The following is a 14408-nucleotide window of genomic DNA, read 5'->3' as shown; positions in this document are numbered from 1 at the left end:
GCCAAAAAAAACAGCCATGGACAACTAAAGAGGTAAGACATAAGGAAAGGGCATACAAAAAGGCAAAAAATGGCACAGATCCTGGCGAATGGGAAAGATACAAAGATCAACAAAGGGTCACAAAACAGATAGTAAGAGCTACAAAGAGAGTACGAAAAGAAACTTGCAAGGGATATCAAAACCAATACGAAGAACTTTTATAGTTATATTAGGAAAAAGAGGGTGGTCAGGAGCAGTGTTGGCCCCTTAAAAACTGAAAGTGAGGATATTGTCATTGACAATGGGGAAATGGCGGACATGTTGAACGATTATTTTGCATCAGTATTTACAGCAGAAAAAGAGGATAGCATTAGAACATAAGAACATAAGAAATCGGAGCAGGAGTAGGCCAATCGGCCCCTCGAGCCTGCTCCGCCATTCAATAAGATCATGGCTGATCTGATCCTAATCTCAAATCTAAATTCATGTCCAATTTCCTGCCCACTCCCCGTAACCCCTAATGCCGGAAATCCCAAGAAAACTAATATTGAATCTGCGACAGGGGCTCAATAAAATTAACATAAGTAAAGCAACAGTAATGAAGAAAATAATAGCACTAAAGAGTGACAAATCCCCAGGACCAGATGGTTTCCATCCCAGGGGTTTAAAGGAAGTAGGTGAGCACATTGCAGATGCCCTAACTATAATCTTTCAAAGTTCTCTAGAGTCAGAAACTGTCCCTCTGGATTGGAAAATTGCACATGTCACTCCGCTTTTTAAGAAAGGAGAGAGGAGGAAACCAGGGAATTACAGACCAGTTAGCCTAACATCTGTTGTGGGGAAAGTGCTGGAGTCTATAATTAAGGATAGGGTGACTGAACACCTCGAATTTTCAGTTAATCAGAGAGCCAGCATGGATTTGTGAAAGGTAGGTCGTACCTGACAAACCTGATTGAATTTTTTGAAGAGGTGACTAAAGTAGTGGACAGGGGAATGTCAATGGATGTTATTTATTTGGACTTCCAGAAGGCATTTGATAAGGTCCCACATAGAGACTGTTAGCTAAGACAGAAGCCCATGGAATCGAGGGAAAAGTACAGACTTGGTTAGGAATTTGGCTGAGCGAAAGGCGACAGAGAGTAGGGATAATGGGTAGGTACTCACATTGGCAGGATGTGACTAGTGGAGTCCTGCAGGGATCTGTCTTGGGGCCTCAATTATTCACAATATTTATTAACGACTTAGATGAAGGCATAGAAAGTCTCATCTCTAAGTTTGCCAATGACACAAAGATTGTTGGCATTGTAAGCAGTGTAGTTGAAAACATAAAATTAGAAAGGGATATTGATAGATTAAGTGAATGGGCAAAACTGTGGCAAATGGAATTCAATGTAGACAAATGTGAGGTCATCCACTTTGGATCAAAAAGGATAGAACAGGGTACTTTCTAAATGGCAAAAAAAGTTAAAAACAGTGGATGTCCAAAGGGACTTCGGGGTTCAGGTACATAGATCATTGAAGTGTCATGAACAGGTGCAGAAAATAATCAATAAGGCAAATGGAATGCTGGCCTTTATATCTAGAGGACAAGAGTACAAGGGGACAGAAGTTAAGCTGCAGCTACAAAACCCTGGTTAGACCGCACCTGGAGTACTGTGAGCAGTTCTGGGCACCGCACCTTCGGAAGGACATTTTGGCCTTGGAGGGAGTGCAGCGTAGGTTTACTAGAATGATACCCGGACTACAAGGGTTAAGTTACGAGATTACACAAATTGGGGTTGTATTCTCTGGAGTTTCGAAGGTTAAGGGTGATCTGATTGAAGTTTATAAGATATTAAGGGGAATGGATAGGGTAGATAGAGAGAAACTATTTCCGCTGGTTGGGGATTCTAGGAGTAGGGGGCACAGTCTAAAAATTAGAGCCAGACCTTTCAGGAGCGAGATTAGAAAACATTTCTACACAAAGGGTGGAACTCTCTTCCGCCAATGGCAATTGATACTAGCTCAATGGCCCATATCCCTTAATACCTTTGATTGCCAAAAAGCTATCTATCTCAGATTTAAATATAGCAAAAGGCAGGTATATGGAGTTAGATCACAGATCTGATATGATCTTATCAAATGGCGGAGCAGGCTCGAGGGGCTGAATGGCCTACTCCTGTTCCTACGAACACCATGACGCACATCCTGCCAAATTGGTACAATTGTAAAGGGGGTGCAGGAACAGAGAGACCTGTTGGTTCATGTACACAAATCGTTGAAGGTGGCAGGACAAGTCGCCAAGACTGATAAAAAAAAAGCATATGGGATCCTTCACTTTACAAATAGAGGCAGAGTACAAAATCACTGGTTAGGCCTCAGCTAGAGTATTGTGTCCAATTTTGGGCACCACACTTTAGGAAGTCTTCTATAGGCATATATATATATATATATATATATATATAAACGGGTGGTAAGCGGAGGGGTGGGGCCGATTAGGGACCAAAAAGGAGATCTACGCATGGAGGCAGAGGGCATGGTTGAGGTACTAAATGAGTACTTTGCATGTAGTGTTCAATGATTAATTCCTAGGATGAGAGGGTTGTCCTATGAAGAGAAGTTGAATAGAATGGGCCTATATTCTCTGGAGTTTAGATTAGGTGATCTCGTTGAAACATATAAGATTATGAGGGGCTTGACAGGGTAGATGCTGGGAGATTGTTTCCCCTGGCTAGAGAGTCTAGAACTAGGGGTCATAATCACAGGATGCGGGGTCAGACATTCAAGACGGAGATGGAGGAATTTCTTCACAGAGGGTTGTGAATCTTTGGAATTCTCTACCCCAGAGGGCTGTGGATACCCAGTCATTGAACATATGCAAGGCTGAGATGGATAGATTTTTGGACTCTCGGGGAATCAAGGGATATGGGGATCGGGCGGGAAAGTGGGTTGAGGCCAAAGAACAGCCATGGTCTGATTGAATGGCGGAGCAGGCTCGAGGGGCCATATGGCCTACTCCTGCTCCTATTTCTTACGTTCTTATCTGTTTTTAACCAAGGAAGAAGATGCTGTCAAAGTCACAGTAAGAGGAGGTAGTTGAGAATCTGGATAAGCTAAAATTGCTAAAGAGGAGGAACTAGAAAGGCTAGCTGTACTTAAAGTAGATAAGTCCTGTGGTCCGGATGGGATGCATCCTAGGTTGCTGAGGGAAGTAAGGGTGGAAATTGCAGAGGTGCTGGCCATAATCTTCCGATCATCCTTAGATATGGGGGTGGTGCCAGAGGACTGGAGAAAGGTTCATCATGACTTCCCCGCTTTTGTACTCTATGCCTCTATTTATATAGCTCAGGAACCTGCATGCTTTTTTAAACTGCTTTCTCAACCTGCCCTGCCACCTTCAACGATTTGTGTACATATACTACCAGATCTCTCTCTTCCTGTAACCCTTTTAGAATTGTGCCCTTTAGTTTATATTGCCTCTCCTCATTCTTCCTACTGAAATGTATCACCTCGCATTTTTCTGTGTTAAATTTCATCTGCCACGTGTCCGCCCATGCCACCAGCCTGTCTATATCCTCTTGAAGTCTATTAATATCCTCCTCACTGTTCACTACACTTCCAAGTTTAGTGTCATCTGCAAATTTGTAAATTGTGCCCTGTACACCCAAATCCAAGTCATTAATATTTTTTTTTATTCATTCATGTGATGTAGGCGTCACTGGCAAGGCTAGCATTTATTGCCCATCCCTAACTGCCCTTGAGAAGGTGGTGGTGAGCCGCCTTCTTGAACCGTTGCAGTCCTTGTGGTGAAGGTTCTTCCACAGTGCTGTTAGGTAGGGAGTTCCAGGATTTTGACCCAGCGAGGATGAAGGAACGGCGATATATTTCCAAGTCGGGATGATATGTGACTTGGAGGGGAACGTGAAGCTGGTGTTGTTCCCCCGTGCCTGCTGCCCTTGTCCTTGTCCTTGTCCTTCTAGGTGGTAGAGGTCGTGGATTTGGGAGGTGCTGTCAAAGAAGCCTTGGCGAGTTGCTGCAGTGCATCCCGTGGATGGTACACACTGCAGCCACGGTGCGCCGGTGAAGGGAGTGAATGTTTAGGGTGGTGGAAGGGGTGCCAATCAAGCTGGCTTCTTTGTCCTGGATGGTGTCAAGCTTTTTGAGTGTTGTTGGAGCTGCACTCATCCTAGCAAGTGGAGAGTATTCCATCACACTCCTGACTTGTGCCTTGTAGATAGTGGAAAGGCTTTGGGGAGTCAGGAGGTGAGTCACTCGCCGCAGAATACCCAGCCTCTGACCTGCTCTTGTAGCCACAGTATTTATATGACTGGTCCAGTTAAGTTTGTGGTCAATGGTGACCCCCAGGATGTTGATGGTGAGGGTTTTAGCGATGGTAATGCCATTGAATGTCAAGAGGAGATGATTAGACTCTCTCTTGTTGGAGATGGTCATTGCCTGGCACAAATGTCACTTATCAGCCCAAGCCTGGATGTTGTCCAGGTCTTGCTGCATGCGGGCATGGACTGCTTCATCATTATCTGAGGAGTTGCGAATGGAACTGAACACTGTGCAATCATCAGCGAACATCCCCATTTCTGACCTTATGATGGAGGGAAGCAGCTGAAGATGGTTGGGCCTAGGACACTGTCCTGAGGAACTCCTGCAGCAATGTCCAAAATGGTACCAGGGATGAGGGACTTCAGTTATGTGGAGAGACTACAGAATCTGGGATTGTTCTCCTTAGAGTAGAGAAAGAAATGGGGAGATTTAATAGAGGTGTTCAAAATCATGAAGGATTTTGATAGAGTAGATTGGGAGAAGCTGTTTCCAGTGGTAGGAGGTTTGGTAACCAGACGACACAGATTTAAGAAAATTGGCAAAAAATCCAGGGGGGAAATTCTGAGAATTTTTTTTTATGCAGTGAATTGTTAAAATCTGGAATGCACTACCTTAAAAGGGTGGTGGAAGAAGATTCAATAGTAACTTTCAAAAAGGAATTGGATATATACTTGAAAAGGAGAAATTTGCAGGGCTATGGGGACAGAGCAGGGGAATGGTACTAACAGGATAGCTCTTTCAAAGAGCCAGCACAGACACAATGGGCTGAACGGCCTTCTTCTGTGCAGTATGATTCTATGAAATTGAAAAACATCCATTTATCCCATTTCTTCGCTTTCTGCCCTCTAGCCATATCGCTATCCATGCAGCTACATTTAATACCACCTATCTTAAATTTTGAATAAATCTCTTACATGGCACCTCAAATGCCTTCTGAAAAAAATATATATATATCATCCACTTCATCGATACACTACAATTTAGTCATAGAGTCATAGAGTTATACAGCACGGATAGAGGCCCTTCGGCCCATCGTGTCCGCGCCGGCCATCAAGCCCTGTCTACTCTAATCCCATATTCCAGCATTTGGTCCGTAGCCTTGTATGCTATGGCATTTCAAGTGCTCATCCAAATGCTTCTTGAATGTTGTGAGGGTTCCTGCCTCCACAACCCTTTCAGGCAGTGAGTTCCAGACTCCAACCACCCTCTGGGTGAAAAAGTTCTTTCTCAAATCCCCTCTAAACCTCCCGCCTTTTACCTTGAATCTATGTCCCCTTGTTATAGAACCCTCAACGAAGGGAAAAAGCTCCTTAGTATCCATCCTATCTGTGCCCCTCATAATTTTGTACACCTCAATCATGTCCCCCCTCAGCCTCCTCTGCTCCAAGGAAAACAAACCCAATCTTCCCAGTCTCTCTTCATAGCTGAAGCGCTCCAGCCCTGGTAACATCCTGGTGAATCTCCTCTGCACCCTCTCCAAAGCGATCACATCCTTCCTGTAGTGTGGTGACCAGAACTGCACACAGTACTCCAGCTGTGGCCTAACCAGTGTTTTATACAGCTCCATCATAACCTCCTTGCTCTTATATTCTATGCCTCGGCTAATAAAGGCAAGTATCCCATATGCCTTCTTTACCACCTTATCTACCTGTTCCGCCGCCTTCAGGGATCTGTGAACTTGCACACCAAGATCCCTCTGACCCTCTGTCTTGCCTAGGGTCCTCCCATTCATTGTGTATTCCCTTGCCTTGTTAGTCCCTCCAAAGTGCATCACCTCGCACTTTTCCGGGTTAAATTCCATTTGCCACTGTTCCGCCCATCTGACCAACCCATCTATATCGTCCTGCAGACTGAGGCTATCCTCCTCGCTATTTACCACCCTACCAATTTTTGTATCATCAGCGAACTTACTGATCATACCTTTTACATTCATATCCAAGTCATTAATGTAGACCACAAACAGCAAGGGACCCAGCACCGATCCCTGTGGTACCCCACTGGCCACAGGCTTCCAGTCACAAAAACAACCTTCGACCAGTGAAATTAGTCAAACACCTGACATTTACAAATCCATATCGACTCTCCCCAATTAGTCCATTCCTTTCTAAGCATTCACTTAATTTGCCCACAACTGAGATGACTAAATTGGCCCATCAATCCCTGGTTTATCCTTTTTTTTTGAACAAGGGTGTGACATTTGCCACCCTCCAGTGCAATTCAAATACTATATAAATTCTATATAAATTCTTACAAAACAGCACAGTAAATTAAATTCTTTGCTCTTATTTGAGAAGCGCCAAGGGATCTTTAAAGTGCATCCGAACATAAGAAATAGGAGCAGGAGTAGGCCATACGGCCCCTTGAGCCTGATCCGCCATTCAATAAGATCATGGTTGACCTTTGACCTCAACTCCACTTTCCTGCCCTATCCCCATATTCCTTCATTCCCTTAAGTGTTCAAAAATCTACCCCTCTCAGTCTTGAATATACTCAATGACTGAGCATCCATAGCCCTCTGAGGTAGAGAATTCCAAAGATTCACAATCCCCCAAGTGAAGACATTTTTCCTCATCTTGGTCCTAAATAGCCCACCCCTTATCTCGAGACTATGACCCCTAGTTCTAAACTCTCCAGCCAGGGAAAACAGCCTCTCCGCATCTACCCTGTCAAGCCCTAAGGATTTTATACATTTCAACGAGATCACCTCACATTCTTCTAACCTCCAGAGAATATAGGCCCATTCTACTCAATCTCCTCTCATAGGTCAACCTTCTCATCCCAGGAATCAATCTAGTGAACTTTTGTTGCACCTCCTCTAAGGCAAGTATAACCTTCATTAGGTAAGGAGACCAAAACTGTATACAATACTCTAAGTGTGGTCTCACCAAAACCCTATATAATTGCAGGTCTTCCTTACTCGTATACTCCAAACCCCTTGCATTAAAGGCTAACATACTCTTTCTTTGCCTTCCTAGCTGCTTGCTAACCTGCATGTTAACTTTCTGTGATTCGTATACAAGGACACCCAAATCCCTCTGACTACCAACATTTCTTAGTCTCTCACTTTTAAAAAGTATTCTGCTTTTCTATTCTTCCTATCAAAGTGGATAATTTCACATTTCCCCAAATTATACTCCATCTGCCACCTTCTCACCCACTCACTTATCCTGTCCATATCCCTTTGCAGCCCGTGTCCTCCTCACAGCTTACTTTCCCACCTAGTTTTGTAACGTCAGCAAACTTGGATACATGACACTTGGTCCCCTCTTCTAAGTCATTGATATATACTGTAAACAGCTGAGGCCCAAGCACTGATCCTTGCGGCACCCCACTAGTTACAATCGCTAGAAAAGGCAGATAGGTCCTCAGTTTGATGTCTCATGTAAAAGACAACACTCCCAACAATTCCGAGTACTGCAATGCAGCATCAGCCTAAATTATGTGCTCAAGTTCTGGAGATCTAACCTGACACAGCTATTGGTCACTGATGCACATCAACATGCACAGTGTTCAAAATCACTGCTGAACTAGATAGTGGGATTAATAGCTGACAGAAAAAGAGCCACTAGTTTGGCAACAGAACACAAGTTAAAAATGGATGAATAGTACCTTACATATGCTGCTTTGTGAAAAAAGCAGTCTACAGAAGAAACTGTGTTGGTTGGATTGCACTTGTTCCTCCTGTTTTCTTGTAGTGAGGACTGATGCTTTGCAGTCCTTCAAGACATTAGATGCATTTATGGAAAACTATGAGATTGTGGCAGAAGGTAGGTAAGAATTTTTGGTAATAAGTAATGTCTTGAGACCTTCTGGACCTTTGAAGAGTCAGAAACAAATTTTTGACAAGTTTCCTGAATTGATTATGGGGTTTTCTTTGCCTTTCTGGGAAGTGCGAAGTGGGATCACCACGTTTGTGCTTAGTGGCTGTTCCTTGTCCTGAGCATTTAAGATAACAATTTTCTACCTGAAAGCTTGACTCAGTCATGAGTCGGCTCCATGTGTATTTTGCCCAGTTGGCCGTTAGTTATTGGTGAACAAGGTGTTGGAAGGCTATTTTTAGCAGGAAGGCATCACAGCTGAGCCGATCCTGCCTCAAGTCTAACTCCAATGCACACATTTCCATCAAAGACTAATGGATAGCAATTGGCTAATTTTTCTTTTCCTAATTGAGGCGCGCCAAGGCCAATATTTAGAACCCTAGCCTCTACTGGCTAATTCAGCATAGACCCGGGATTGAACCAGGAACATTCCTGTTGTGTATGGCTCATCAGCTGGCCGTCAGGGAGCTATCAGAAAGTATTTACTGATCCATCTCACTGTTACGTCACTAGATACTTGGTCTCTATCTGAAGCACTTGTGTTAATATTAGTTACAGTAGTGGTTTTTTGTGTAGCAGTATCATCTTTGTGCTCCTCCATGTTATGGTTGCAGTGACCCAATTGTGAATTTCTCCATCTTGTTACTGCTAGCTCACAGGATGCTTCAAGGAGGCATAAGTAAACAAGTGCTCTTTATTTCATTAGAATCATAGTATTATAGAGTACAGGAGGCAGCCATTCCGACCTGCGCTGGCTCTCAAACAGGGATTCACTTAGTCCTATTCTCCTAAGCTGACAATTTTGCTTGAGAAACCAAGGTAAAGGATCAACGGCATTGCTGTAGGACACCACCAAGTTTGAAAAAGGTAAACAAAGGCAAGGTACATCAGGATATAATGAATAGGTAACTCAAGAGTGATTATAAGAATGAGAGAGGGAATAGGCTGTACAAAAGAATCTGGCAACCACCCTGGACACGAACATCCTTGTGGGACTTGGAGTCTGACAGGATGTGTCGGTACTATCCTGGGTGGTTTAAGGAGATCTACCGCCTTCCAATTAGTTAGTATCGAAGGAAGTTTAACCATTTCATTTGAACTCAAAATTCTCGGCATAAATGGAATGTGACAGTCACATTGAAACAAATATATATTTTACTGCTCGTGATCGACACAAGCTGTCACTTGACTCGAGACCACCTTCAACAGTGAAATACAACCCATATTTTGATCTGATCTTTCACAAAGCAATGGGGTAACAGAAACTGCAATTAAATAGCAATAACCCACTGTCTAAAATATAAGAACATAAGAAATAGGAGCAGGAGTAGGCCAATCGGCCCCTCGAGCCTGCTCCGCCATTCAATAAGATCATGGCTGATCTGATCCTAACCTCAAATCTAAATTCATGTCCAATTTCCTGCCCGCTCCCTGTAACCCCTAATTCCCTTTACTTCTAGGAAACTGTCTATTTCTGTTTTAAATTTATTTAATGATGTAGCTTCCACAGCTTCCTGGGGCAGCAAATTCCACAGACCTACTACCCTCTGAGTGAAGAAGTTTCTCCTCATCTCAGTTTTGAAAGAGCAGCCCCTTATTCTAAGATTATGCCCCCTCGTTCTAGTTTCACCCATCCTTGGGAACATCCTTACCGCATCCACCCGATCAAGCCCCTTCACAATCTTATATGTTTCAATAAGATCGCCTCTCATTCTTCTGAACACCAATGAGTAGAGTCCCAATCTACTTAACCTCTCCTCATATGTCCGCCCCCTCATCCCCAGGATTAACCGAGTGAACCTTCTTTGTACTGCCTCGAGAGCAAGTATGTCTTTTCTTAAGTATGGACACCAAAACTGTATGCAGTATTCCAGGTGTGGTCTCACCAATACCTTATATAACTGCAGCAATACCTCCCTGTTTTTATATTCTATCCCCCTAGCAATAAAAGCCAACATTCCGTTGGCCTTCTTGATCACCTGCTGCACCTGCATACTAACGTTTTGATTTTCTTGCACTAGGACCCCCAGATCCCTTTGTACTGCAGTACTTTCCAGTTTCTCGCCATTAAGATAATAACTTGCTCTCTGATTTTTCCTGCCAAAGTGCATAACCTCACATTTTCCAATATTGTATTGCATCTGCCAAATCTCCGCCCACTCACCCAGCCTGTCTATATCCCCTTGTAGGTTTTTTATGTCCTCCTCACTCTCTACTTTCCCTCCCATCTTTGTATCATCTGCAAACTTTGATATGTTACACTCGGTCCCCTCCTCCAAATCGTTAATATAGGTTGTAAAGAGTTGTGGACCCAGCACCGACCCCTGCGGAACACCACTGGCTAATATACTAGCGAGAGCATGCTATTGGAGAAGCTTGACCTGCCATTTTGTTCTTCACTCCTGTTTTGAGTCCCTCCCTCTAGTAATATAGATTTAATGTGCCTACAAACGTCTCATCATGAAAACAGAAAACAAAATCCCTTAAGATCCAGTAATTAAGTACACTCTCAATGTGTCACACTGTGCACAGACACTCACGCAAGACAGCTATGGATAAGGCTTTGTTTGAAAATTAAGCATGTGTGACACAAACAAGAGGAAAGATAGGTGGATGTGATTTTTTTAAACCATCATCATGTACAGACAATGGCACAAGTGATGAAAAATTGAATGTTTATATTCAGGCCTAAATCATTTGACTCAGATTGCTTGCAAGGTTCAAAAACAATACAGCTCTTCATTTATAGCATCCAAATGACTAGTCAGAAATATTGGACGAAAAGTTTACATTGTGATCACAAATAAAACATACTTTTGTACAGTCATTTTCAAGAACATAATCTAAGTCATATTCATTTCTGCAGATTCTCTTTTGGCTAATTTCATAATGTAATTACGACCACTTTTAATCTACATTGCACCACCCAAACAGAACTGAAATTCATGTTGGGCAACACTCCCAATTCACCTAGTCATTAGTCTTGTAACCAGTGAAATCATATCTAAACATGTTGGACCTGTACACACAAATTCCATCCAACTCGTCTTTCCCTCCCTTATTCCCCTTGACATCCTTAACCTGCTTTTGCTCCACAAATTAACATTTCTTTGTTTCTATCTTATACATATAATATTGATCTCTTGACTTTCATTTTGCCAATTTCATCTTTACTTACCTTCTGATCTTTTGTCATTTTTTTTTAAAAAGCCAAATGAATAAAGAGGAAGTCTCCCCATCAATAATAAAGACAATTAAGTTCAACAACCCAGTCTGTTGACGTCACCAAGGGAAACTGACGTAGAGAAGTTACTGAGGCCGAGACGGAGAGCCAGTTGGATGAACAATGGCAGTGTGGTCACTAATCCAGTGTGCTTCGTCGATGAATGTGTTGTGCCTACTGTGTGTATTCAGTACCCTTGCACTATTGGAATCAGGAATTCCGCCAAGCCAGGTCCTCCAACATCATCCACACTCATTGTTTAAACAAAAATATTCCTCACAAATTAGAGAAACACAAAGAAGGATATTTAAGTTTATTCTAATTTGGGGTACAGCTCCACAGAGTACAGTACCTCATACAAGCGGTCAGTTTTTGTGTCTTTTTCCCTCTCCCTTTAGGTGTTCCATGGGTATCAGAACTCATCCAAGTGACCATTCTGGTCCTCACCCAATAACTTTATATGCTCTTTCCACTGGATTCTGGATAATGATATGGAGTGGGAACCTGGTCTGACTTTTCCCCTCCATAGCCCAGGGACCCCGGCGTCTACTGCAGAGGCCAAACTACTGCCTAGCTAAGATTACAAAAATCACCATAGACTGCAGATCTACATAGGTTTCTCGCTGCTGCATCTCTCCCCAGAGCCAGTGATCTTTCGAGACCCATTTCTCAAAAGTTCTTTCCTGCTGATTCTTTGGCTGTCACTCCCAGCTACTAGAGAATGCAGTTCCTCTCAATCTTTCTCCAAAGCAGCCCTCTCTCTTATAGTATGTGTCTATATTCCATGGCCTTGCTTCAAAGGTCCTCATCACTGATCCAGTCTTCCTTTGCCTGTCTATGGAGGTCATTTTTCCAACCTTGCATCACAAGATCTTAGATGATCTGATCCTCACTACATAGTGTGGCTGTGTCATCTCACAGCTCACTTTCAGACAGAGATACAATTTGAAATAAGAAGCTTGCCTGAAGACTTACAGATAAATGCACCACCCAGTGTGGTACAGACCAGGAAGGGCCCAGGTTTGATTCTGATCTATGTCAAATTGGCTGATCTCAGCCAGGTCACAGTTAGTGCTAAAACTGGCTTCAGGCTAGGGAAGGGGAAAATAATAAACTAGAGTTCCCATTGCAGTCACTATGGAAACATAGTAACAGGAGTAGACCATTCAGCCTCTCGCACCTGTTCCACCATTCAATGAGATCATGGCTGATCTGTAGCCTAACTCCATTTACTCACCTTCCCTTAATACCCTTGGCTAGCAAAAAGTCTATCGATCTCAGATTTAAAATTAATTGAGCTGGCATCTAATTTTTGTGGGAGAAAGTTCCACAATTCTACCACCCTTTGCGTGAAGTGTTTCCTAACTTCTTTCCTGAATGGCATGGCTCTGATTTTAAGGTTATGTCCCCTTATCCTAGACTACCCCTTCCAGAGGAAAAAGTTTCTCTTTACCTACTCTGTCTATTCTTTTTAAAATCCTAAAAACCTTAATCAAATCACCCCTTAACCATCTATATTCCAGGAAATACAAGCCTAGTTTATGTAATCGCTCCTCATAATTTAACCCTTAGAGCCCTGGTAACATTCTGGTGAATCTGGGCTGCACTCCTTCCAAGGCCAATATATCCTTTCTAAGGTGCGGTATCCAGAACTGTACACAGTACTCCAGGTGTGGTCTAACCAGGGCTTTGTATAGCTGCAGCAAAACTTCCTCCCCTTTATATCCTAGCCCTCTAGATATAAAGACCAACATTCCATTATCCTGGAAGCAGACATGTGAACTTAGCCATGATGCCCTTCACATACAAACAGCTTGCCAAAACACCTGGGCTCAATGAAGAAAAGCTGCTTAGAGATGGTACCACAGGGCTGCTGGCAACTGTGGAACCCTGCTGAGGCAAGAGTCAGCACCTTCAAGACTGGAGGGATGAAAGAAGGAAAATATATTAAAAAGGAAAATCAAAAATCAAAAAGCAAAATTTTTTTTTGAAAAAGCAAAGACAATTTAAAAAGCGATAAATACAGCCAGATACATTAGTCTAGCATTACCTTTATCCAACCACCTCTAGCACCTAATTAATGGAATGACAAACAGTGAGCTTACGGAATCTGTCAGGGATCCACACACTACTCAGGTTTCGGAGTCAGGCTGTATTGAGCAGGGACAGACAACTGCAGTTCTGCTCAGGCCACTCACTTGCAAAACACCAACCTTGGGGGAATAATGCTTTCCCTTGATATTTAAGTAGTTGCCAGATATTTTGTAGTAAAATAGTAATATTTGTGATTGCAGCACTGACCATCAAATTAAGTCTTGCTGGAAGTAGCCTTTTGATCTCTAGTGCTTGTTGAAACTTAATACTATACAAATGCATTAACACCCAAAGTAGTACAAAGAGAAACTTTATTGAACCCCAACTTGTATGCAAGTGGAAGAGCACCTCAAACAATGGTTGAGGGTACAACTTCACCGAGTCAATGAAACAGCTCATGTTTATACAATTCAGTAGACAACACCCACCTGTTACAGAATATGGGCGTACACGTACATTCTTTATTGGCTCAGGTAGTTGGTCAATCAAGTAGTGAGCCTGCCCCCGAACATCCATAGCCATCTTGTTACCTTGCACGTCGGCCTCAGCAGATGTCAGTTATCTCCTTTCTCTCTACATTCCTGTTTCTTGTTATCAGTAAGGTTGGAGCCAGTCTCAAGGCTACATGGCCTTTCACTAACTCTATTCTTATTATATTCTGTAGTCAGCTACATCCTTATCTCAAGGGAGGCCAGGCTGTGCTAGGCTTAATTATCAACATACCAAGGCTCAAACGTAATTACACAATTGTGCTTCTATGTGTGCTGTAGCTAAACCTATTAAGTGAGTTAAAAAAGAGTTAATCTGGTCAAGTACCCCTTCATGCACTTTCACAGCTGAACTACTGAACTTAGAATGTAACAGAACATAGAATGTCAGTGGTGCTGCATTGCTTACCTTTTGGTCCTCTGAGAGTTCAGAAGAGTTGCCCGTAGACTGCACTTCCTTCTGCAAATGCCTGGCTAGTCTGTGTGAAT

At 42.9% G+C, this 14408-nt stretch overlaps 1 protein-coding gene across 2 annotated transcripts in view; it reads right to left on the bottom strand.

Annotated features, from left to right (window-relative positions):
• Window positions 1-14408, bottom strand: part of aida (axin interactor, dorsalization associated) — a 52848-nt gene that overhangs the window by 29909 nt on the left and 8531 nt on the right. For both annotated transcript variants that reach the window (XM_067985206.1, XM_067985207.1), the window contains exon 2: window positions 14329-14398. In XM_067985206.1, coding sequence (XP_067841307.1) covers window positions 14329-14398 — 70 coding nt within the window. The remainder of the gene's footprint in view (window positions 1-14328; window positions 14399-14408) is intronic.

Source organism: Heptranchias perlo, chromosome 5 (genome assembly GCF_035084215.1).
Source record: "Heptranchias perlo isolate sHepPer1 chromosome 5, sHepPer1.hap1, whole genome shotgun sequence".
NCBI lineage: Eukaryota > Metazoa > Chordata > Chondrichthyes > Hexanchiformes > Hexanchidae > Heptranchias > Heptranchias perlo.
Note: the sequence above shows the minus strand (reverse complement) of the source record. Positions and strands in the feature narration are given on the sequence as shown.